Consider the following 25769-nt stretch of genomic DNA (forward strand, 5'->3'; position numbering starts at 1 on the left):
TAAGAAAAGTCTACTCACAGCAGTTAAAACTACAGAGAAAACAAAATATGTAATTACTATACCTGTTTAACATTCACATTGAATGCAAAGCAAATTTAAAAACTTGTTGGATGCTTTCATCCTGAATCTTAATCTCGCGAAGCATTCTGTTTAACCAAAATAATACTGTACTATTACATGTATTTTTTATAATCGTGCACAATAAAAGACTTGGAATTTATTCTGAAGTACTTACCTTAATATGCATTATTCCAATATCAATAGTTTCAAGCTCTTTGATATGGAAATAATGCTTTTCTTTCCAAGTAAAGAAGGAAATTAATCGGAACAGCATTTTTTTCTAGATCAAGATTCTCTCTCTTCATCCATTATGAAAATTTTGCTTTTATACAATATATTTCTTAAGTAAAGAATTTATTTTGTATGCTTTGGCATCAAAATGCATCAGATGTATCATTGTTTTCGTAGCAGTTCTCTTAATCCAATAAATTTTATTCGAAATATATAACCTGCATTTGAATTTCATTATTTTCTTAATATTTATGATCTGTTTCTGAGATTATGAACAAAAAAAGACAATTGTATGTTATTTAAAATGCTAGTTTATGTGAAGATGTGAAAAGTATTGTCAGGAAGGTTTGTATTTAATAATACTCGTCGTTTTAATGCGTTCCTTGCATTTAATGTTTATTGTTGTGAATTACGAATAAACTATAATTTTCGCGTAGCAGCATTTTTTAAGATCGACTGTGTTTAAAGTACATTATTTATAATTCAAAACGCTGATAATAATAATTTAAGTTTACATCATTTATAAAACAAATGCGCAGTTACAATAAGAGTATGCTATATTTAATCATATTTACTGTTTATTGTGACAAATAGAAAAATAGAATAGAAATAAAATTTAAAATTAAATAGAAAAATTGTAGAAACATTAGGTATATTTTTGGAAGCAGGAAAGATGAAAAACAGCAACCGCCTTCGCCGGGAATCGAACCACGGACCTCTGGAATACCGGCCCAGCTTACCGGCACTACACCACGAAGGCACGATGGGAATGTGGGAGAAATACCTTATAAAATTATCTTACCAAATTTATAAGTAGCCCTGTCTAAATATTTAAATATATTTTAATCTATCATGGAAATTTGATTCGAAACTCGAAATATTTTCATGTGATTGTAAAATATATTCAGGAGAGGATATTTCATCCTTGTGCTGTATCTTAACAGTGAAGGCCGCCAGCAGCAGAGCGGTTAATTCGCTGATAGCTGATAGTTCGGTCCGAGGCCCAAATAACATTTCGAATTCTGAGAACGGGCTGCTCATGCAAGCAGCCCGTTCTCAGAATTCGAAATGTTATTTATGTAAGAATTTTCGTGTTCTCAGAATGTTATTTATGTAGTATTTAGAATTTTCGTGATTCTCTCTATGTGTAACGTGTATACGAGCCAGTTTCCCTTAGAAAGTTCTCCACGAAGGCATTTCTCCTCTTAGGCAGATAACCCTCTAGTGCTTTGTCATAATCAAATAATATAAAGGAACCAAAAATATATCGTTATAACAGCACACTTATGTTTCAAATAAGCTGCGATCTCAATATAAAAATTTTTAGTATTAAACTATAACCGCGATTTTCTAAATTTTGATAACTATGAATAAAAAAATAAACATTTTAATTATCTTTATTTAACTTACTGTGGGAAGATCACAAAGCAAATTCCCATGCTTTACTTTTTGCACATTGCATACCTAAATATTTTTACAGTGGTGGACAAATTTTCATGTCAGTTCGAGCTGTGTGATAGAGTTTAGAGTTATTAAGAGTTGCAATAAGATAGTTATATCGTTTTAAAAATACTAATATAATTTCGGAACTGAAAAAAGCATTTCAAGTAAATTTTAAAAGAGTTCACATTTTTAGCTAATATAGTTATTTACAAAGAAAAATAAATGTTTGTTGCTTTTTGTTTTCAAGAAATATATCGCTAAGCTGTATAATTTTTAAACTTTAGTATAATATACATTTTTTCCTTCTTCACAGACAGGAAAATAAGCATCTTCTTCTTATTATAACTACCTAATCATTAAATGTCTGCTCATTTTATAGGAATGGAATTTTCGGAACTCAATAACTAAGTTCGGACCTGTGTAGTGTTTATTATTTTTCATTTCATGAGTAACAAATTTATAATAATTTCTCGAAAATATCATGTTTTTGTCAGGAAAGAAGCGAGAGTTGTGTCAAATTTTATCAAATATATTTTAATTCCAGTGTATATGTTTATAAGTAGGAAACAGATTCATTTAACTAAAATTTTTCTCATGACTTTTGATTAGAAATCCGAAACTTCTTATTTTATGACCGCTGTAAAAAACTGTTTTCGATAATTCATTTATCTACCGTCGTTCCAAAATAGATAATTTCGAGGACACAACCAGAATGATTTTAAGTTTCCAAGATTTGTTCTTGAGTTAAAAATTTAATTTAAAACTTGTAGATTATCTATTGTTTCTTCTTTTATAAACTGCAAAAATTATACATATTTTCATGCTTCTGTCTGGAAAGAAACGGGAGTAATATACATTTTTACAAGTTATTCTTTTACTCTTCACTCCAGTGCATATTTTAATAAGTAGAAAACAGACCCATTTATTAGCATCTGAATTTTTTATGCACTTAAAACCCTTTGATTAGACACCCAGATTTTGTTGTTTCTTAAAGAGATGTAACAAACTTCTTCAATTAGGTCATTCACCAATACTACTTGTAAAATCGATAATTTTAGGAAGTTAAAGCTGAACTATTTTAATTTCAAAAACAGTACTTAAAATGGATACATGACAGATAATTAGTCTTTTCTGAATCTCAATATTCCTTTATATAACATTCCTTTATGATGATGTTATTTATGTGAATTCCCCACATCAGGAAATTTCATTCATAAAAACATTTACAAACAATAATTTGGAGTTATACCAGTTCTGGAAACTGACTGTAAAATCAGCCTTTTTCTTTAATTACAGGTTTTAATTTTATTATTTTAACCTCTTCCTTTTTCCATCGCTAAATAATGAGTAGATTGTTTCTCTAGTTCCTTTTTCCTGAACTAATTTCGTTCAATTGTGATCTTACTTTATTCAACTCTTAGAAAACTGCATAATTTTATGTTTTAAGGTTTACTTATCAGAGTATTTTCTTAACATGAGAAACAGACTAAAAATAAATGCATAGTCTTAAGCTTCTTTTACTCTAGTTTCATTTCTGTTACCTTCGTGCTTTGAATATCTATTTTATTTCTGCTTTCATCTGCTGAACGTGAGGTTAAAAGCAGACCAAACATAGCTTTGAACAGTAAACTGCTGATCTTCTTCTTTGCTTTTTATTGCGGTTAGGAAGTCTGATTGCTGCTACTTCAGCATATTTGCGACAGTACAACATTCACTCCGCAGACCTATCCTTCCAGAAAAAGAATAAAATGAAGGGAAACTACTTTGATTTCTCCTTTTGGTAAAAGTTATGCAGGAAAATAGTAATTCTTCACTAAACTGCATTTGGAACGAAACAAATGAAAACAAGTTAAAATTCGCATTACTTTTTGCCTCTTTACTGTAAAAGTAGGCATAAAGTATAATGAAGTCCTTTATTATTCGAACTTATTTTTATACACTTGGTATACGAAATTGAAAGCTTACATTAGTGCAGATATCCTGAAATGACCATTCAACAAAGCCAACGAGGAAACGATTATGTGATCACACTATATATTTTCACCAATCTATTTTCTGCAGTTCTCATAAACTTGGCAACTGCAAGCAAAACACCTGCCTCCTTGGGGTAGTATAATAATACCCTGTTCATTGTTGTTACTAGCCCGATGTGCAGAGTAAGGTTTTGGCTTTTAAAATTATTCTGGCCTAATTCATTTTTTAAATTAGACATTTCATTTAATTGAATATTTTTGTAATATTACGTGTACTAATTTTATTTACATCTGCATTATAATGTTTTATATTAACATTTTTACATGCTATACTCATATCATTAATTTGATCCTTCCGTTTTTCTAATAACAGCTTTTTTTTTCATTTAAATAAAGTTTTTTTTATTTTAAGTAATTTTAAATTAATTTATATCGTATAGAGGAATTCTTGATATGCATATTAGTTTGCTAAATTTGGGGAATTCAATATTTACTTTTAATTTCATTTCTACATTTGATTTGCATATGCATATACAAGTACGAAACACGATGTCCGAACGGTTGAAAGGAGAGTGAAATAATCTAATTTCCCCTGAAGAGTCGATATTGTTTCATTATCTTTTCAATTGTTCATTTTTAGGTAATTTTCTTTATACAGCTATTATTATAATTAGCAATTTTTGCTTCACAATTTTATGCATATACACTACTATTAGCCATTGCTTATAAAGCAGTTTTTTCATCCGAATTTCTCTTTTACTATTTAATACTTTTAAAACATTTTCTAAAACTTTTTAAAATTTTAAATAATGTTTAAATATTACTTAAAAGCTATGAATTTGTAAATTGGAATTTATTTAAACTTCAAATAAATTATAATTCGTTTACTTTATTGGCTTTCTTAATTTTAAATTGAAGTATAGGAATTTTAATAGGAGCATTGCCCTTTAATTATAATTATGTTTAGTTAAATCATTGCAGTTAAATCATTGCAGCCTAGGCGTAGGATTCTTAATAGTCCTTCCTTGCATTTGTTCGTTTGTTTATGTTTATAGTATATATGTATATGTCATAATTTAATGCGTAAGAGGAATCGAATCTTTAACTGCTTGCAGTCTTAGATGGCTGAGTGGAAAGACGAAAAGATGTCGCTGACATAAATGAATTTTGAAGAAGTTCCAATTTTTATTTTCATGCATAATAAAAACATCTTAGTAGACATTTATACAATCATAATGAAATACGATATTTTTATGTACACTGGTTTTAAAACTAAGACCTAAGCATTTAAGCACGGTAAAGCAGCGCTGTGTTGGCAGAGGGGGAATATGTAAGGTACAAAATATGAAAACAAGTTTCTAATTTTAATTGACTATAACCTCTTTTATTTTTTATTTAATTTGGGGACTTCCTCTGTCTATCTTAAAAAAAGCTCTATAAGTCTAACCTGCGTCATTCAAATTAATCATGCGATCCTACGTTACGCTTGATGCAGATATCTCTTGACCAATCATCAAATTGTAAACCTAAACTTTTTTAACTCGAACTGAAACTTTTGATTCTCTCCCTTCTTCATCTGAAATTTCTTCCTCACTTTTCGCTTACGCTTTCCTCTTGACAAGCACTTTGCTACTAAGTTCTTTGTTCACTGAATATGTGCTAAGCTAACAAAAATGTAAGGCGCATAAGACGATCGTTTGTATGTGAACCAAATAATGCGAATCCTGCATTGCTTTTCTCAATAATAAAACTATCTTGAATCCGGCCGTGTTTACCTTGCCAAGTTTCTTCGCTACGCATCTATTACTCATCCGCCAATCTCCAAATCATTCATATCATATAGTATATATGTGTGTATGTGTATGTAATAAGATGACTTCTAGAAAGCTGCGATGGTTCTCTTGAGTTGTTATCTTGGGGGGGGGGGGACTTTACTGCGTAGTTAGAAAAATGAAACTCGAAGGAGAGACTTAATAGACAGGCGTGGACGAATTTAATATAATTTTTATCCCTGTGTAAGAACTAATTATCGAAAATGTATGATCATGAGCGCAATACCCACCCCCACAGTTTTATGTAGAGTATCACATTTTAGATAATGGCATAGTTAATAGCCCGACCAAGCTAACGAGGCTAAGTAGCCTCTTGGCTGCAGGAGAGCTGAAGATAAAAAGTCCGCAATTATCCAATATGGAGGCTCATCAAGAGAAGATTTTGGTTTAGATTAGAAAGGCTTCAGTTCTCGAGATTTTGAGTTTAGGTTCCGAGTTAGCTACGTAGCTACGTCATCAGTGTTACGCAAGCCATGTAAGATGGATTGATCTAGAAATGACGCAGTTCAGAAAAGCTATTATTATGTTTTTTAAAATAGAGAGGGTCAATGAAGGGGGTTACCGATATTTTAAATTATGATAAGTCTGTAAAATAATATGCCCAAAAAATAAAACAGGCCAGACATATTTGCGTAAAGTACATTAATTTAAACATAAACCATTTTCGCACTAAAATTGATTATCAAGCGTAGATTAGGAGTCGAAAGTACAAATTTATGAAATTTTGGCAATTGTAAAGCGATTCTATGCCCAACGGCTTTGAAAACTATTTATTTGTTTATGTTTAATTTTGAAAAATTATTTTGCTCCTTAACAAGAGGGTCTTGACCGCCTTCAAAAGCGATAGAATTTTATTCAAAAACTATGTCATACTAAACTGCTTTTCTTCTCTAATTTTAAATTTTACCTTCAGTTTGCAATATAAAATTATCAAAATCCACAGTGGAAAAGACAAATCGAAACTGAAAACAGTTTAAAGTCAAAATGCATAAACATTTCAGGTGTAAAATAGATACCTTAGCAACATGTTAAATATAACTTAAAGTTATTTAGAATTTCTTTTAGCTTCCAAATATTAATTCCCTAATGCATTATCCTATTAAAAATGAAAGATGTTCTGCAGTAGTATTAGGAGTTAAACAATTTAAACAAAAACTAAGAAATTCTTTGCGCGATACTTTGTTCCATAATATCTAAAATTAATTTCAAAAGATTTTGAAAAAAATCTCTTCCTTTCTCATTAAGATGTGTTATTGCTAAATGCATTTGTATAGATTTTAGATAGGTGCTGTGTTCAAAATTAACGTATCTAAGTGCATTGGGAGTATGATCCATTCTACCTGGAGAAAAGTAATTAAAAGAGATTTCAGCATACAAAATGGATGAAAACAGATTCGCATTTGTAAAACTGTGCTTTCTATAGGTTTACCTCACTCATAGAGCTTTCATAACACATAGGTTTGCCACCATTTTCCTTAGAATGTAATGTTTTCCTCTGTAAAAACGCTCTATATATATTCTCAAAAGATTATGTTTTCAACCATGAATCAAAATATTTACAGACTATAAATAATAAAATGAAGTAAAATTGTCCAACAGTTTCGAAATTTATATCGTATCACATCCACCTCTCAAAAATCTGCGGACTTGCTGAAAATGTTCCTCTCAAAAGATAACGATTGAACAGCAATCTGTTTTACCTTCTGTATTTTAAAAATACCAAATCCGAGAATTTTATTTTTACACATAACCAGTTTCCTATCGCAGCTAAGTTATATCCTTTTGAATTTTATTATTTTACAAGATATTTTCCATAGTCCAAAAAGCGATTCTCTTTCTTTCGTGGACTTGAATATACTTATAAAACATTTTAGCATTTCTATTTTTCGATCTTGAGCTGTATTTATTAATTTTCGGATTTTTATACGTAATTTTATTCATATACCTATGTACCTTTATATACTATGCAGAACATAAATAACTGATAAATCCCGCTTTGGATCAATAAGAATTGAATTTTGTTAAATTAAACAAAAATAGATCTTTTTGCCTTGAAAAGCATTTCAGTATTAAATTTTTATTATTTTATTGTGACACACGAATTCACTTACCCATTATGATTGTGTATGAAGGGGGCAGTTTTTAAACTACAAAATGTTGTGTAGTTTTTTAATACATTAGTCATACTTTTATGCAGCTGAGAAAAGTTGCTTCCTGTTTCAAGAGTATTTGAAGCTTACCTACTTCAACTATCTATGTATCAGAGTCATTATTTCTATGTAGTTGCTTTTTGTTTCCCTTTCATTCCTTTTTTAATATTCTGTAAAATTTTGTGAAATTTGTTATTTTTTCATGCTTTGTGAATTTTTAATTTAATTGTGCTTCATCTTCTTATTAACTTTTATTTTTGTTTCTATATTTTTTAATCATTTTCATCAAATATTTAACACCATACCATTATGCAGGAAATTAGTAATATTTTTATTTAAAATGAGTAATATGATTGTATGCATGTTATAAAATATGTTATGTAAAACTAAGAGGGAAGAAGTTAGACATGAAAATAATAAATTTCATGTAGAAGAAATCTTTTCCACATCTGTTTGTTATGTTATACGATAACTAAAGTTTTTTCTTTAAAATTATTTCCTTTAGAGCTTAAAAAGCAAGGAATTAAAAGCAATAGAAAGATTCTATGAAATTTTTAAGCTTATCCCAAAGAACTTTGCAATAATGACTTCAGAACCGAACATAATTTAAGCTCTCAGAAAGCTCTTCTTTAATATTTAGTATTTAATGGATCAAATAAGTATTTCATTCTGTCCTGTTACTAAGACCACTTTCATTAAAGAGGAAAGGGTATTTCTAGAGAGTAAGATCAAAATTTAACAACTTTGTAGGATCCTTTTTCTATTTTTTCCTCTTGTAATCCTCTCTACGTAATTAAATTTTATGGAACAAATTCAAGATATAAACTTTGCATAAAATAAAATGTAAATAAAATTAAATAAATTAAGTTTAAATAGGCTTTACCTTTCAGAAAAATTACGCTGGACTATAAAAATTAAATATAAGCTGATATTTATTATCGCACTTCGATTTATTAACAGCATAATTCTTCAACTAAATTTAAACCTTTTTAAAATGAAAATACCAGTGTTCTTGGTAATTTCTCATTTTTTTTTCTTATTAAAATAAGGCAATATTTTCCAATTAAGCAGTTACATTATGAATTAAAAAGCTTTTAACCAACTAAAGTTCTAGAGACCAATAGAAGTTTCGGAACAGGAAATGAAAACAATCAACCGGTATTCGAGTAATTAATCTTCCGTTTGCTTACTGGACGTGAGAGCATTCACTCACGTTATGAGAAGACTCACGCAGAAATAAAATAATTCCTTCCAAGTTAAACATGCCTTCAAGCCGAGTTGGAAACCAGTCAAAGGAACTAGTTCCAAAGCTAGTCTTTTGTAGTTTTTCCCAAGTTTTACGTACATACGAGCCAAATCCCTTCCGAAAGTTCTCCGCAAAGGCATCCCTTTATCTAAGAAGTTAGCCCTCGTGTGCTTCGGCATGTTCATATAACCTAACCTTGATTGTTAAATTCTCAGTTTACGCAATCTAGTGCGTCATTCAGCTCATTCTGAAAAACTGAAAAAAAATGCAATCGTGGCAACGATGTTAACAAATATTTCTTAAAATCTAAATTAATATTTTTCTAGCAAGACATTATACTGAAAATAGCTTTCTAATGACTGAACATTTTTCCAAAGTAATGTTGCGTTAAAACTGCAGCCAAAATGTGTTATAACTGTAGCATTTCTGGCTTTATTTGCATTAGCATTTACTACTGCTAGCATATTAGTAATTGCTAAACAGATAACAACTCTAATAATAACTTTTTTAGCATTTTACGTTTTAGCGAATATTATGAAATATTACTGAAAAACTTTTTATCCTATAAATTTATTTATATCATTTAGCTTACATTTTATTTAGCTTGCTTCAATAAGCTTATATTCTAAGCAGCTATGTATATATATATTCAAAAGACAATTAAAAGGTAATTTAAAAATAAATATATATGTATCCTTCCTATAAGTGCTACCTAAGTGCTAACTGAAATCCTTTATATTTATCTTTAGAATGCAAGCTTCGCTTAAGCATTTTATAAAATTAATCTTCTGATAACCTGAAAATTCAAGTCTATAACGCGGTGAAGATCCTTGGGCTGCAGATTCCACCATCGAATAGAAGATATACCTCTTTTGACTAATGTTTGAGAATCAGAATTAAACGCAGAAGGCCCCAGAATTTCGAATTCCTATCTCAAAGCTTTACAGGAACTATTCAATTTACAGAACCAATATCTTTAACAATAATTGCTGGGTGTAATAGGAATATAGCTTCTTAGTTGATAAGGATATCTATAATAAATCCCCGTCATTTAATATTCAATTCCAGTTTCGACACAAAAGGCATTTTACTGTTCAAGACTGCATTTAATGCAAAATATTTAAACGTCTAATTGAGCATTAAGGAATGCACTTTGTGTAGATATTTTGATGTAAACTGCTCTCATTTAAATGACAGTATTTAAAGCTTGACGTGTTAGTTACTCTAAATATAAACACTTAAAAACCTGACGTGTTATTAAAGTAAAGATCTTTTCAGTAAATACACGTACAGCCTGCGTTCATATGCTTGCGTGTATATATATATATATATATATATATATATATATAGAATTTGGAGATATCTGTAATGGATTTGGCAATGGTTTATTGCGCTTTAATCACCTGGAGAGATTTTCCTCCGTAAATTGAATGATGGCACTTTCAGACAGATTCAGTTGTAGATTCAACGCAATTTTATTACTGGCTAACATAAATTTTTAAGCGTATAATCTGATTCACACGTCATTATGGGCACAATATGCACCCCCAATTTTTTGGAAGCTTACATCTTAAAACATACAATGGATGATAGAGAAGGCCAAGCAAGCGAGAAAAGTGCCGACGCATTCAGAGAAAAGGTGAGAGAAAATTTTTAGTTCTCAACTAAAAAATTTCATTTAGGAATTGGCCAAAAGGTGTCTGCATTGCCACGTTACATAAGATCTTACGATGCGGATTAATTTTGAAGTGACACTATTTAGATTGATATGTCGTAAATAGTTACTATTTTTAGGACAGAAAGGGAAAATACTCAAAATAAAATGAAGGATAAGAAGAAGCTAAAAAGAATTATTTTATATTAGATAATCTCTCTCCAACTAACTCGATTAAAGAAGAAACGTGCTAACAGTCATGATGTCACTTTGAAGTCTTTTTCCCAATGTTCGAAATTTAAAATGTTCATACCTACAATAAATACTTCGTAATTCGAAAGCCTCATGTGTGCAAATTAAAATGGAAATGAAATTATAAATTATGTAAAAATTTAGGATTATATCAGTGAGTAACGGAAACAAATTTCTAAGGTAGTAACCCATAACAGTAGAAAGAAGTTTACACACTAATACCAAAAGTGCAGAGAAATTCATGAAAAATATGATATAGAAGTGAAAAATAAAAATAGCACTGATTTATATGAATAATTTATTTCTTCGAAGCAAGAGAAAAATCTTTCAGATGCTTTTATTGGTTGATGGTCTCAGATGCTTCCTTGGCCACCGAGATCTCTAGATCTCTTACTGATGGGTAATTACAAATATTATCATAAACCAAATCAACAGAATTAAAAATAATTGAACCGAAATGTGTAAAACGAATGTAAAAGGAATTAATCCGATTATTAAATAATTTAAGGAAAATAACATTGAAAATTAATTCCATAAAATGCGCATTAAGTCCAAGCTAAAATAATGTTTCAGGTAAAAGAATTAACTTACACGTCAACGAGACGTTACAGCTAGATGGATAACATTTTTTAAATTTATAAATATTCCCTTTTCTTTCCTTTTTAGTAACAAACGGGCCAATAAAATTAGCAAAGCAACAACCTTGCATTTGGCTTACATTTAGAAGTGAGGAACTCTACATTTACTTCGAAATTCTAAGTTAATGTTGGAAGTGAAGAATCTAAGAACTAACAAGCGAATAATCGCTTAAGTTCGGCGACAAGAAACAACAAGATAGAAGGGTAACCAACCCTTTATTATTCCAATAAGATTTAACAAACTCCGCCTGAGAGTGTACAAACAAAGCCCGCACTTGGGCTTGAACTTAAAAGACTAAGAATTAAACTAAAACTAAGATTAACTAAAGAAGTATAGCCGAAGCTATCAAGGTTTAAATTGAGTTGGCCCCTTAACTTATTTGACTACGAAGCTTAGCAAGGGCCTGAGTACGGCCGAGCGTAATAACAGCTTTGAGAGAGAGAGAGTGGCCAAAAAGGCAGAAAATCAGAAACTCTGATTCTCTCTGACTCAATAAGTAACTTCGTGGTTTAAATACCGCTCCTTCTCATTAAATATTCAGCAAGATTCCAAACCTACGTTCTGGCCGGAAGTAGTAAGTTGAAGTTAAGAATTTGACAGGAAAGGAACTTTAACTTAAAATTTAACTGTTAATAAAATTAACATAATTCTTACAAAGTTACTAGTCGATTATATGTGGCCTATGTGGTCAATTATTATCAGCCATTAAAATGAAAGAATAGGCCTTCGCGGTATTTAATCACTGGAACGTCGTTGGAAGAGACACTGCTAGAAGTTACAGTAGCCTTCTTTGAACAGGAATCAGTTTTAGGCTAGTGTGACAGCCTAAACCTCATTCCTGTTCAAATGAGGCTACTGTGACTTCTAGCAGTGTTTCGTCCAACGATGTTCCAGTCATTGTGTTCTACTCCTTACTCTCTCCAGATCATACTAAGATGTGAGACACATTGTAAAGTATCTAAACTCGTCTATGAAGAGTACTAGGCGCTTTGCTCCCTTGTTCATCTCAGTCGCTGTGTTCACTGTGAATGAGTAATTTGACTGAGAATAGAGTCTGTACTGGCAAATAGTTCAAGTATATTCAGAATTCCTTTCATAATAGAAATATTCTTCTTCTGATAGTTACAAAATGATCTAATATAAGCTGAAACACCGTTATGCTTTGAAATCCGAAAGAGCCAGGAAAAGATCTTCAGAAGGAATTGTCACCAGTGGGCGCTTGAAAACTGAATCAGCACTATACATTCCTTGAGAAACTGATTACAAAATCTATGGACAACACAAAAGTTGGCATTTAGCCGCCTTGCAGTTTCAGCTAGATACAAATGATAACCAGTAATCAAGCAAATGATTTTTTGGGATATTGCTTTAACGGGCCTCTCAGAGAAATTTTTAACAAATGCAAATAAATGCCTTACCCAAATCAGTCTCTTTTCATATATGAAACATCGTCAGAGTTTCCTGCGTTTAGATTTAAATACGAAAGTTTCCTAATTTTTCCTTTGTCATATTTTTATTACTTTTATCCTTTACTACTTATTTAAATTTTATTTTATATCATTATCGTTTGTTTTTGTAATAATGTAGCGGAAAAAAAATATTTGTTTCTTAACTTCTAGACGGAAGTGTATTTGTTACTAACTCTCATCGATAAATCTAGAAATTTACCGTTATATCTTGATTAAAGCACAAAATTTATTTATTTGATTAATTACCTACATCGGATTTATCGCTTTATATTAATAAACGTTAGGAATGATTATTAAAGACTAAAATTTATCTGTTCTGAAATACAGTAACATACATACATGTATACACACGATTTTATTTTCCATGAAGCATTGTCTATACGAAAGCATCAAATAATCCGTATTCCACAATTAGAATTTTCCATTTATCTCTATACTGCAGTTGCAGTTTTACGTAAAAGGATTTTTGTGGTTTTTCTAGCGGAAGTGTTAGGAATGTCTGGTTGTAAATAGGGTAGTCACGGATAACATTTTATTGAATATTTACTAGTCGTCCCTGATTTTTCAATTTGAGAATATACGGCTTTATGTCAGAAGTGCTGTTCTACGACTACAGAAATAACAGTTCATCCCGATATCTCATTGTTTATCTTTTTACTCCTATTGCCAAATGTTTCTTCAAGAAAGGAATCCCTTTTTTATGTATAAAAACTAAGAAAGTTATATTATTTACTTCTCAATTATTTTCGGCGAAAGAGTTTTTGAACTCAGTCTTATAATTTCAGGGATATTTTTATATATGGAATATTTCATCACATACGTTTCAAAACTATTTAAATTTATGAATTTTTCGAAATGCATAACGCAGTATTAGTTACTATATTGTGATATGTATTTAAAACTGTTTGAATATAAGAAGTATTTTGTAATACAAGTGTAAATGGTTTTTTTTTTTTTTTTTTTTTTTTTTTTTTTTTTTTTTTTCGTTTTTAGGCTACTCTTGGAAGAAAGAATGAAGAACTCAATCTCGGTGGAATTAATCGACTTAAAATCAACCCAAAAAAGCAAATTAGGGTACAAAAAAGTTTTGTTGGAGTACCACTTGACAAAATAGGCGGAGGAATGGTTCTTCGGGCTCGAGAGCAAAAAGAAGCTGAAGAAGAATCAACTGAGAACCAGAGAGATTCCCCAAACGTTCAGAATAATTTATTTAATGTAAAAAGGAAATCTAGAGAGTCTGCAAAGTTCAGCTACGATAATGCTAGTGTAAAAACCAAAGAAGAAATCGACAAATTTAAATTTCCCAATGATGGCAATCCGAGTCCTAGTGAAATTAATGTATCTAAATTAAGCATTAGAAAGCGAAATTTCGATGAGATCGATAGAGCTGGTTTCCGAAATGTGGGAAAAAGAAATTTTGATGAAATTGATCGAGCTGGTTTTCGAAGTATGGGAAAGCGTAATTTTGACGAAATTGATCGGGCTGGTTTCCGATATATGGGAAAAAGAAATTTTGACGAGATAGATAGATCAGGTTTTGACACAATAGGCAAAAGAAATTTCGATGAAATCGATCGAGCTGGCTTTCGAAACATGGGTAAAAGAAATTTTGATGAAATCGATAGGTCAGGTTTTAGCACAATGGGGAAAAGAAATTTCGATGAAATAGACAGAGCTGGTTTTCGAGATATGGGCAAAAGAAATTTTGATGAAATAGACAGAGCTGGTTTTCGAAACATGGGCAAGAGAAATTTCGATGAGATCGACCGAGCTGGCTTTCGAAACATGGGGAAAAGGAATTTTGATGAAATCGACAGATTTGGTTTTCAAAACATGGGAAAAAGGAATTTTGATGAAATAGATCGAGCTGGTTTTCGCATGTTTGATAAAAGGAACTTTGATGAAATAGATCGAGCTGGTTTCCGCATGTTTGATAAAAGGAACTTTGATGAAATCGACCGGTCTGGTTTTGGAAATATTAGAAAACGAAATTTCGATGAAATAGATAGATCAGGATTTGGTGACATTGGTAAAAGAAACTTTGATGAAATCGATCGATCTGGTTTCAGCAATATAGGTAAAAGAAAGTTCGATGAATTCGGCAAATACGATTTTGGATTCAATAATAAACGGAATTTTGATGAAATTGACAGAGATACTAATAGTCATATAGGCATTAGACAAACTGTACAGGAGGATGAGCCTGGCACATCTAATTTTCAGAAATACGAATACACTGATGAGCTTGGAAAAAGTCGTTTGAATGATGAATTAAATGCATTTCGTGATGCTGATGAAAGAGGTAATCGAGTAAAATCCGCAATGGAGACATTAGAACAAAAAGGCCTTTTCAGGAAACAAATGTGAGTGTAGAAATTTTCATTTAGCAAGTAAGTTAATAAAATTCTTAAGTGAACAGATGCAAGTTAAAATCTTTATGATGTAAAAGAGTAGAACTGAGCTGTTGAGCAGTAGCATTTTAAATTAAGCTGTAAAATTTCATAAAATTTCAATTAATTTAGTACATTTTTTTTATTTATCAAATGACTCAGATTATAAAAATCTAAACTCATTATAACTGTGTGTGAAAACTGTAATACTAATACCTATATGAAATTTTAAATACAGAAAATTTCTCTGATACTTGTGCAATAATTATCAAAAGATTTTCAAGGTCTCGTTAGAAATGAAAAAAAAAAATCTTTTGCTGGACAAGTTTATCCATGTCGTAAACTGTTTAACTATTTCCCATGTAAAATGTAAAAACGAAACTAAGTATACCTTTTAGTTCTGACAGAACTCATTTTGTTGAAGTTTCCTCACCGCTGAAGTCTACATTTGTAAAATTTCTGTTCAAAATAATCTTTATTCAGGACATGAAGTAAGAGTCATAAATTAAAATTCAATAAAAGAGACTGCAGTTAAAAGTTTAACAGATCAGCTTCATGAACTCAGCTTTATGAAATCCACTTTATATGATACTTTAAATCAGTCTGTAAATGGTTTTCATTTTATTCGAGGTAAGTTCTTAAATGACAGAAAAGAACTCATAACTGAAGAGATGGAGTAAACATTGCTGCAATTTTGTAAATTAATTTTTTTGTGTGTCAAAGTTCTTCCGAAATCACTTGTGCACTAAACATATTGTGTTTTGTTAAAAACTCTTTTATTCTTTCAATAACTATTTTTCCATTAAAAATCTGAAGTACAGAAAAGAAGAGATGCCCATAGTAAACAGGATGTAAGATATCTTACATTAATTAACCATTAATTAAGTCTTTAATATAACTTCTTCTTTCCATATTCCTCAGCAGAATGCAAATTAGGTTTTCGTGTATTTAAACTGGAGGTTTTGAATGTTTTTGTAGTAGAGCTTTTGGCAATCATGTCATGCTGTTATTATCTCGCCAGCTATGCTTAAAAGTTATATTCCGACTTTAGCATCTCGTTAGCCGATGTTTTAAAATACGCGTCGGTAAAATATCTGAGCCATGTCAAATTAGTTTATTTGGTGTGTAGTCTACATTTCTAAGTTTGAATTTAACTTTATTGTGTTAATTTAAAACTCCAAAGTAGTGGAAGTTTCGTCTGTAACACAAGATGTGCTCATTTTGTTATAGTAAAGACTAAATAGAAAGGTTATTTTAACCTTCTTCGGTATTTTGGGAGCTATTTAAGACATAGCGATAGCTCGCTATTAGTCTAGGAGGGTCTGCAGGACATTTAACTCTAGCTTCCAGCTAAGTAGAAACCCCACAAGGATATTATGCCCAACTGCTATGAGGATTTTTCTGAATACATAAATAAGGGGCAAATAACATATAAAACAGAATTGATTTGCGATTTAAAAGCAAAATAAATGTAGGGAAAGAAATTACACTTTTTGTAAACTTAATTTTAACGGAATTAAAGAAATTCTTCAAAATTTTCTTCTTCCATATGGTAAAACAATGCTCATCTCCCAATATTAAGCCACACTTTTTGAAATGCTCTGCAGTCAAATTGGTCAACTGTCGCGTTAAAATTTGCAATCAGATCTTCCGGTCTGCTTACTGGTGACGGATAAACTAGAAATTATTCAGTAGTAGCTTCAACCCAATGGATTGGTTGCCTCGTTATCAGTGTCAAAGTAAAATAGTAGTATCTCAACGCAAGATTTCCGAAGTCGATCGAAACAAAGAAAGCAAACACCTGGCCACTCAAGTGACTCAAAATAGTATTAAAGTGCACGAAACTTTCAAACACTCGGTGATGTAAGTTGAGCTATTTTTCGATAATTATATATTTTGTTAATTGTTTTCGGTTTCTAAATGCCATAATAAGTCTATTGTGGTGAATAAAATTATATAAATCTAATAAATAAACCAGCTGTCTTAAATATCTTGTCTTTTAAATAGGAAACAGATCCTTAAAAAATAGGTATTGTGCCACTGCGGGAACAAACGTAATAAAAGACCGGTTATGGCAGATTTTTCTTGTAAAACGCATATAAGAAGCATTTTAAAGCTAGAAAAGATAAAGCTTAAAGTTGAAGAAGTACTTTAACGGGGTCGGAAAGGTTTGAGATTTCTTTTCACATGAGAAGACTTAAATTTTTTCATTGGAATTGGATAAATTGTGAGAGAAGTATAGATAAACCAGTGAATGCAAAGCAAATTTACTGTTCATAATATAGTTTCGGAACACCTTAAAACAAATTTGATTGAAAACAAACTGAGAATAGGGTTTCCGAGGCGTTTCACTGAACTCAAATAAAAGTTGATCATTAGAAATATTATTTGTAATCTCAAAATCAATTCAGTAAACCTGATTTTAAAAGTCAAATAAGTGTTTAGGAAGCCTACTAGTATCTAAACTGTTTGGGGTATTTTTTAAAAAATATAAATTTCATAGCCGAATGACTAGAAGAAGGTCATTCCTCATTAATGTGAACTGAAGGGCATGATTACAATTCGATAAGACCTGTTCTGAAAAGCACCAAAGCAGCCGTTTGTCGTACCAACCAGTTATCAACTATATACTTCCAAATACAAAAATGCTCCAATGGAGGTAAAAATTCCAGTCTTGATGTTTTTTAATTTTAAAAGATAAACTTTGTAAAATTTATTCAGTCTAACATTTGATATGTTACATTTTATACATTAGATTTCGTAATTTTTATAAAACTGATTTCTTTAAATTTGAAAACACCAAAACATAAATATTTGAGTCATTAAAAGCATTTCTGTGATTGGAAATATATATGCCTACGGCCAACTGGTTGCGAAAATAAAGGCCTTGTAAGTAGATACGTTGTACACACAAGGTGTTTCAGCAAATCGGTTACAAGCTTTGAGAAAAGATTGAGTACAGCTAGATAATGGGAAATCATATAGCAATACATGGTCGGAAACGCTGCGGCAGTAAAGACACAAAACACAAAAAAGGAAGGACACGAACAGTGTGATAAAACACGTTTTATTTTGTTTAGTACAGCAGAAACCAACAAATATGAATGAAAGCAGGTAACGATCGTCATTAATGAAGGTGTTCGAAGTTACGACCCCGGACCGTGATGCAGGCCTCACATCTCCATGAACGATGCATGACGCACGGTTCCCGCATCACGATCCCGGTCGTAATTTCGAACACCTTCTTTGACAACAATCGTCTGTTTTTCTGTTTTTATTTTTTATTTCCGCTGCACTAAACATAGTAAACATTATTCTCATCCTGTCTGTGTCCTTTCTTTCTTGTGTTTCGTGTCATTACTATCGCGCCAAAAAAGCGTTTCCGACCATGCATTGCTATGAGTTTTCGCATTGTCTAGGTGTACTCTATCTCTCCTGAAAGTCTGTAACCGATTTTCTGAAACACCCTGTATATGCCCTAATGCATTTTTTTACCATTACCCTTGTATACAAGAAATATATGATATAATATTTATTTGACGTTATTTTAAATTTATTTTTCTATTTTGTTTATTTCTAAGAAGAGGCATGTAAGAAAAGTATTTCTTTTAATTTAAATTTTATTTAATTATTCTTTCAAAATTGTTTGAAGTGCAGGACCTTTATGAGTTGTCTTTTTAGTTCATTTAAACTCAATTCCACGCATGAAAGGAGCAATATCCTCACCACACATACGAGAATAAACTGTTCTCTTTCTTTCCTTCTTTTTTTTTTTTTTTTTTTTTTTTTTCCGTTACTTCAGGTTTTCACCAAAACAAGGTAAAAACAGTTGAATTCGTAAAGAATGACACATTTTATATTCTAATGCAGGAACTTTCAAACCCAAACATATTTAGAATCCACAAGAGTACTTTTATAAAATTGTACTAATTTGTCTGTTTCTTTCTGCGATTACTTGCTATTTTACAGCTTTTAGGTTCTTCCCTCCGATAATGAAAAAAGCATAAAATCTAGTAGTCCTCGTGTTTAAACCACAAATAAAGTAGCTTTGAAAAACTTATTTGATTTATCTGCATTGCCATACTGTAGTTACAACACTTTTCGTATAATTTTACTATGCGATCTCAGTATTCAGTACTGTATAAAGATATCATGAATAAGCATCGGAAGACATCATGAATAAGCATCACTGTAATCACCACTTTAACTTTTCAAATTATTGTTAAAATAGTATTTATTTATATACATTAGAATAAAAAGAAAAGTAAGAAGAATAATCGTTACAACATTTTGTACACGTCCTATGCTCCCCATCGCTACCCGCGCGCTCATCTAGATGGCGCTTTAGGATTAATTAACTCAGCTACAGTCATAATTCTTACAATATATTAAATAATCTTTGTTTTATACAAGGAATCTTAAAAAAATAGTGTGGGCATTAGAACACTCTCTTATGCATAAGGTGTCAATAAAGTATTATATGTTACGTTCACTGCCCTCGAACAGAATGCCGTGTACTTGCTAAATTATCATTTTGAACAGGCATTGTGTCTGATACATCATAACAGCTGGGTAATGACTTTTCAGTTGTTCTCTTAATATTTTATTATTAAAATTATGGTGTTGCTGCTGACGAAGTACATCGATATCTGGAGGACACCGACATGGTTGTAGCTGTAAGTTTAACAGATGCAAAACGCTGTCGGAAATATATACATGTATAATTCAGTTTCTTTCAAAGTTCCAGTTTATGCAATAAAAATGTTTGATTTTAAAACAAATGTAATTACAACCAGGTGATATTTAGCTTGAAGACTTTTTATCATAGCTATTATATTATAATTTAATGCTTGATGAAATAACCTAGCAGGCAGTACACGCTCTGATTTTATCCTCTAAAACCTTCATTTAAATACTCTTTACCTCATTTCAATATCGCGCGAGCTAAAAATTTACGTTCCGGCGAGGAAATAGAAACAAGATTGATAGGAAAGGATATTAACATAAAATAATTGATTAGAAACTTAAATTATAGTTTACAGTTTGAAAGTTAGAATTTAAATACTCATTTAAAGGGTATTGTATCCAGTGTACAAGATTATTATTTTAATGTTTTTTTAATTCACATTTTCTCCACAAAAAGTTACGCTACGACTTTCTGTCATTCACTGTTTGATTATTTTAATATATTTGCCAATATTGCATAGTGTTATACAGGACAGTCCTGATGGTTTTCAAAATTACACTTTAAGCATCACTTTTATTGTATCAAAAACAAGTAAATCTTTTAAATTAACTATATCAGCACCTTTAAAAAAGTCTGTTTTTTACAGTTGCATATTAATCATTAATTTATGTATTTTTATTCATATTTCACTTGCTTTGTTGAAGCAGCCATGTAACAAATAATTGAAAGATCACATAGTCCATGAAATTTAGAGGCCTGATTTCTTAGATGTAACCTTTTATAATTGATGCTAAATAATGTCATAAACTTGCATATTTAAATATTGAATATGATTTTTTTTACTGTACGCAACATCTAAGGAAATCAAAGGTTACTTGCATCATCCTAATCTAAATCCTGGGTACGCCCATGGGCGAATGGAACCAATATGGAAACAATGTGAAAGTGACTAAAGGCTCCATTTTAAAAGTCGCCAGTTTAATCACATTTCTCCATATTGCACCAAACCTCAAGATCCTATTATTCCGAAAATAACTGAGCTGATTAAGCTCAAAATACAATTTATATACAGCCGCTTTAATGCTGCATTAAAGGTTAAATTAAACACATTGTGTTTAAGGCAAACATTTATGAAAAATTGCATAATTTATTTTATTGAGTAACATTATCTTTCGAATTAAAAGTTTACATTTAGAGACTTCTTTCTAACTAATTCTTAAGCTTTTTCGTAGATTTAATAGTAATCAAAATACACTAAAAGAATTTGCTTCGAAGCTACATAAGGTTTCGAATTGCTCCTCACTCCTTATACCAAGTGCATAAGAATCGAAGTCAAATATCAGTTCTAAGATCCACCTAATATCACCACCAGATAGGTTGAAGGGAAAAGTCAGGATTACAGGAGAAGAAAGCATCCTATTGACTGATGGCTTAAAACCTTTCCGCGCAATGGTGCGAAGACAAGGAAGTTAGATTCTATCATTCTTTGAAAAGAAAGCCGTCCGTCAAGTTACTTTTACTACTTTCTTCTACTACATTGCGTAGACTTAACTCTTTGATTGCGGTATCTTTGAACTTCCTTATCCTTTGACAGAAACAGTGATTTTAATGGCAATCAGTTTTGCAGAAAAGAAGAAAAAAAGGTGTGTGTGTGTATATATCAGATCTTCAAGCTTTAACCCTCCGAACACAGGTTCAAAATTTAGAGCTTGTTCGGTCTTCACTGTGAGTTCCGTTAATCGAAAGTTCATTGAAAGCTACTTTTCGAAGAATGCGTTGGTTTATTTTCAAAAAACGTTTTGGAATGCTTTTGACTTCGTCAAAATGTTTAACAGCAAACAGCGGAAAATTTATTTCCGTTTCGAAAGATTTGCAGGAAATTAGTTGTAACATCTTCTAGAAAAATATAGCTTTCTACACTGACTACTGGTTATTTAGGTTTACAGTATATTAGGTTGAATCGAGCTCAGGTTTTCCTTGTTATATGAGTCGTTTATTCGAAAGATCTAAAACGGAAAATGCAATATTATTATAAGCTGCTGAAGTAAGACATTCTCTAATGCTTTTAAATATGAAATAAAATATTACCATTGCTCTTCTTCCCATGCATTCGGTATAAAGGTCATATTCCGATCTGAGAATAAAAATGCCAGACGTTATTATTATTTTTTTTTGTTGTTGTTGTTGTTGTTCTTGTAAGAAATACAGTTCTCTCCCCATATTTACTTTTCTTCTTAGGTTCTTTTTTTAATCGCATACCTTGAACTTCGTTACTCATACTAAGTGAGTTAATGCAGATTTCCTTAATAAGAACTTTAAATCGGATTGTATATTACTCAACTGCCATATCTGATACTTTAATTTTATTTTTTTAACCTGCACACTTTTATACAGGATGTTTATTTCTAAACTGAGACTACTCAGAGGCATCTGCAGCTCGATCTATAAGGTGGAATTCCACCAAATGTGGTCGAGGGACAAATGACGGCTTGGGAAGAAAGATTCTATGAAAGAAATAGTTCTGAAAGTTGCCGATAGGGGAAAATGTAGCGCTGTTCTAGACTATACATCTGAAAATTTGCACGAAGGGCAGGTAAAATTTGAAATTGATCCGTTACGTAAGCGACAGCAACGTTAGTAGTTCAGTCTGTAAAGATAATGGAAAACACCGAAAGACATCCCGATTGTTAGCTGGGCTCAACATGCGTCTCACTTTACCTCAGGACGCATTACTTATGAAGTTATTTTATCTTCCTCAATCAAACGCAAACGCCGTTCTTTATGAGTTTAGAAGACTTAAAAATCTATGTAAAGGCCCTCTATCAAATGATGCATTAGAAGGGGCGATTCAGAAGTTTAAAAAAAACCCAAGATCCTTAGCAGCTCAGTTTGGTATACTGCGGAGACCAGTGTCAGAAGAGACAGTTACTGATGTTGCAACTGTAGTCGTTGACTGCACCACGGGATCATTGCTGGTAATAGCAGTACCGCGGTATAGCGCTAATCTTGGATTTGAATCCTTCAACAGCATAGCAAGTTTTGTGGAAAGTTCTTCTCTTCTATCCATACAAGATAAGCCGCATGCAGGAATTAAATCACAATGATTATGATAAAAGAGTGGCCTTTGTTCTGACATTTCTTGCCAGAGTGGAAGTCGACAAGGTTTCGCCGTGGAGAATTATATAGGAAAATAAGACCTATTTTCACCTAAATGGGACTATTAACACTCACAATTTTCGAATTTAGGCATCCGAGCAATTCCATGCAGTTCAAGAAATCCTATTACATTCAACAGAAATCACTGTTTGGTATGGCTTCACAACAAATTCATCAGTGAACCATTCATTTTTAGAATATTACCTTAACAGAAACACAAACCTATACCGTTAATCACGTAAAGGTATCATGATATACTGATTAGTTTTCTTATTCCCTAACTTCAACAGAGGCGGTTGCTATATCAGATAACTTTTATGCAGGATAGAGCATCGCCTCACATTGATCCATCGGTTACAGCGGCAACTGCGCCATCACTTTGCACAAGCAAGGGCCATAAGTCGTTTTTTTCCACTTTCATAGCGGCATCGCTTCCCAGATCTAACTCCATGTGACTTTTCCCTGTGGAATTATTTGAAGTTCAAAGTCTATTTTGGTGTGTCCTGACTTCGACGTCCTTAAATGACAGTATATCTCGGGCTGCGCTGAGTATGCCAGATGACATGTTACGTTCGGCTGTCAATAATGTAATCTACGGAATGCAGTTTGTGATCTACGAGAAGGTGGTCCTATTGTAAGACCCTTTTAAGGTAGCTCATTTGCTGCATTATTGTGTAGACTAGAACAGTGCCAGTGTTGCCAGAAAATTTTCATCTAAAGTAGTAAAAACAGACTCAAAAAGTAGCAAAAAATCGGAAATGACGTCATAGATCACGTGATGTTTGTGACGTCATAGTTTCCCATGCTCACATGACCTCTGACGTCATCACAAATTTACTATCTATTGGGTTCCGTAAGTTATAGAATGTATTCGATTCTTAGCCGTTTTAATTACATATCTTAGCTTTAACGAAAATTTTAAAACTATAGTGCTCATTTTCAATTATTTAAATATTCATTTCTTTTTTAATTAATTCTCATTTAATTTAGGTTATATTTTTTAATTAATTTATCATATCCATTCTTAAGAAATTCCTCACTTTTAGATTGTTAGCGCTTTTGTACTAAATTTTTTGAGTTGGCAGTTAAGTTTTTTAATTAATTGGTTTTTTAATTGTGAACATTTTAATCGAGGATTGTTTTTCAGTGAGTTTTCCGTTCTGCCTGGTGGATTAATTTCAGATTCTGATTACTAAAGAAAGCCCTGTTCTTTCACGGTTAAATTTACTTGTTTTGTTACTTAGAAAAATGCCGTTGCTTTGATTTTTAAGTCATTTCTTGCTTAGTTCTTAGCAATATTATAATCAGAAGAATTAACTTCATTTCTTTCTGTATTTGTGCACCCAATATATGTTTCATTTCTTTCTCTGTTTGGGTACCCAATATATGTTGCTTTTCTTTCTCTGTTTCGATACCCAATATGTGTTTCATTTCTTTCTCTGTTTGGGACTCAAGCTGCAAGTTCTTTTGTTCGATTCGTTATTACCATAGAACTGGACTTAAAAACAACACTGACTTAAAACTTAAACTGAACTGACTTAAAAACAAAACATACGGGAGGTGAGGGGGGAAGGTAGAGGTTTCGAAGCAGGGTTTTTTTTTTTTTTTTTTTTTTTCCATTCTTTCTTTTTCTACTTTTTCCCTTTCCCCCTTCTCGTTATACCAGGATCAGGCTGGGCAGCCTTAAAGGAAAGCCCACATGTAAGTTGGATTGCTAGATGCCAACTTCTATTTGAGCCTAAATTAACTGTTTTTTCTTATGTAAATTATTTTTAATTGATACATTATTTTAACATGAAAGCATTTTACGATATATTAAAAAACTGAAGTCGCAAAAAATAGCATAAGGAAATGATGGTGTCGCAAAAATTTCGCAAAATCGCAAATTCTAAAATTTTAGTAGCACAAGTTTATCAAAAGTCGCAAATTTGCGAAAAATCGCACGATCTGGAAACCCTGAACAGTGCCACATTTTTCCCCATCAGCAACTTTTGAAACTAATTTATCCAAATTTGGCGGCATTCCAGCTTATCAAGCTACAGATGGCTCTGTGAATAGTCTCAATTTAAAAAAAAAAAAAAAACACCCTGTGTAAAAGAATTCCAATAAGCATTAATCCTTAAGTTATAATATACGTAATTAAAGAAAGCCGCCGTACACTTATATCATATTGTGCTGTTACAAATAATAATACAAATTCATTGATTAAAAGCAATACTATTTAAAAGTGCTAAACATCATTCATGTAGAGTAAAACGTGTAAACTGTGAAGGAAAATGAAAAAAAAAAAAAAATATGAGCAAAATACTTGTTCTTTCTTTTGAATATAATATCTTTAACTAATAAATGCTATAATAATACTTTATTTTACAGGTAAGGTAACTCCTCAGAAGTTTATTCATCCGTGTCTCATGTTTTATGCTGAAAACTATGGTGTTCTACATTAAATACAGATGAAACTCTATGGTTGCTTCAGTCGAATATAGAATGTAGTTGAAATGTAACATATCTCTAAAAGAAATAAAATGTATCACTGGAAAATCGAATGAATTCATAATCTACTTCGAAACGCTAAATTTAATCACTC

General features: G+C 31.5%; 1 protein-coding gene across 2 annotated transcripts in view; it reads left to right on the plus strand.

The window, feature by feature from the left end:
• Window positions 1–25723, plus strand: part of LOC118201200 (uncharacterized) — a 78204-nt gene extending 52481 nt beyond the window's left edge. The window contains exons 2-3 of one of the 2 annotated variants that reach the window (XM_035373259.2): window positions 13943–15339; window positions 25556–25723. In XM_035373259.2, coding sequence (XP_035229150.1) covers window positions 13943–15316 — 1374 coding nt within the window. In that variant the 3' untranslated portion in view covers window positions 15317–15339; window positions 25556–25723. The remainder of the gene's footprint in view (window positions 1–13942; window positions 15340–25555) is intronic. The other variant, XM_035373253.2, reaches the window with a different exon arrangement.
• The last annotated feature ends 46 nt before the right edge of the window (window positions 25724–25769 follow it).

This window comes from Stegodyphus dumicola, chromosome X1, assembly GCF_044657685.1.
Source record: "Stegodyphus dumicola isolate Sdum_Otavi_A_Nest chromosome X1, ASM4465768v1".
Taxonomy (NCBI): domain Eukaryota; kingdom Metazoa; phylum Arthropoda; class Arachnida; order Araneae; family Eresidae; genus Stegodyphus; species Stegodyphus dumicola.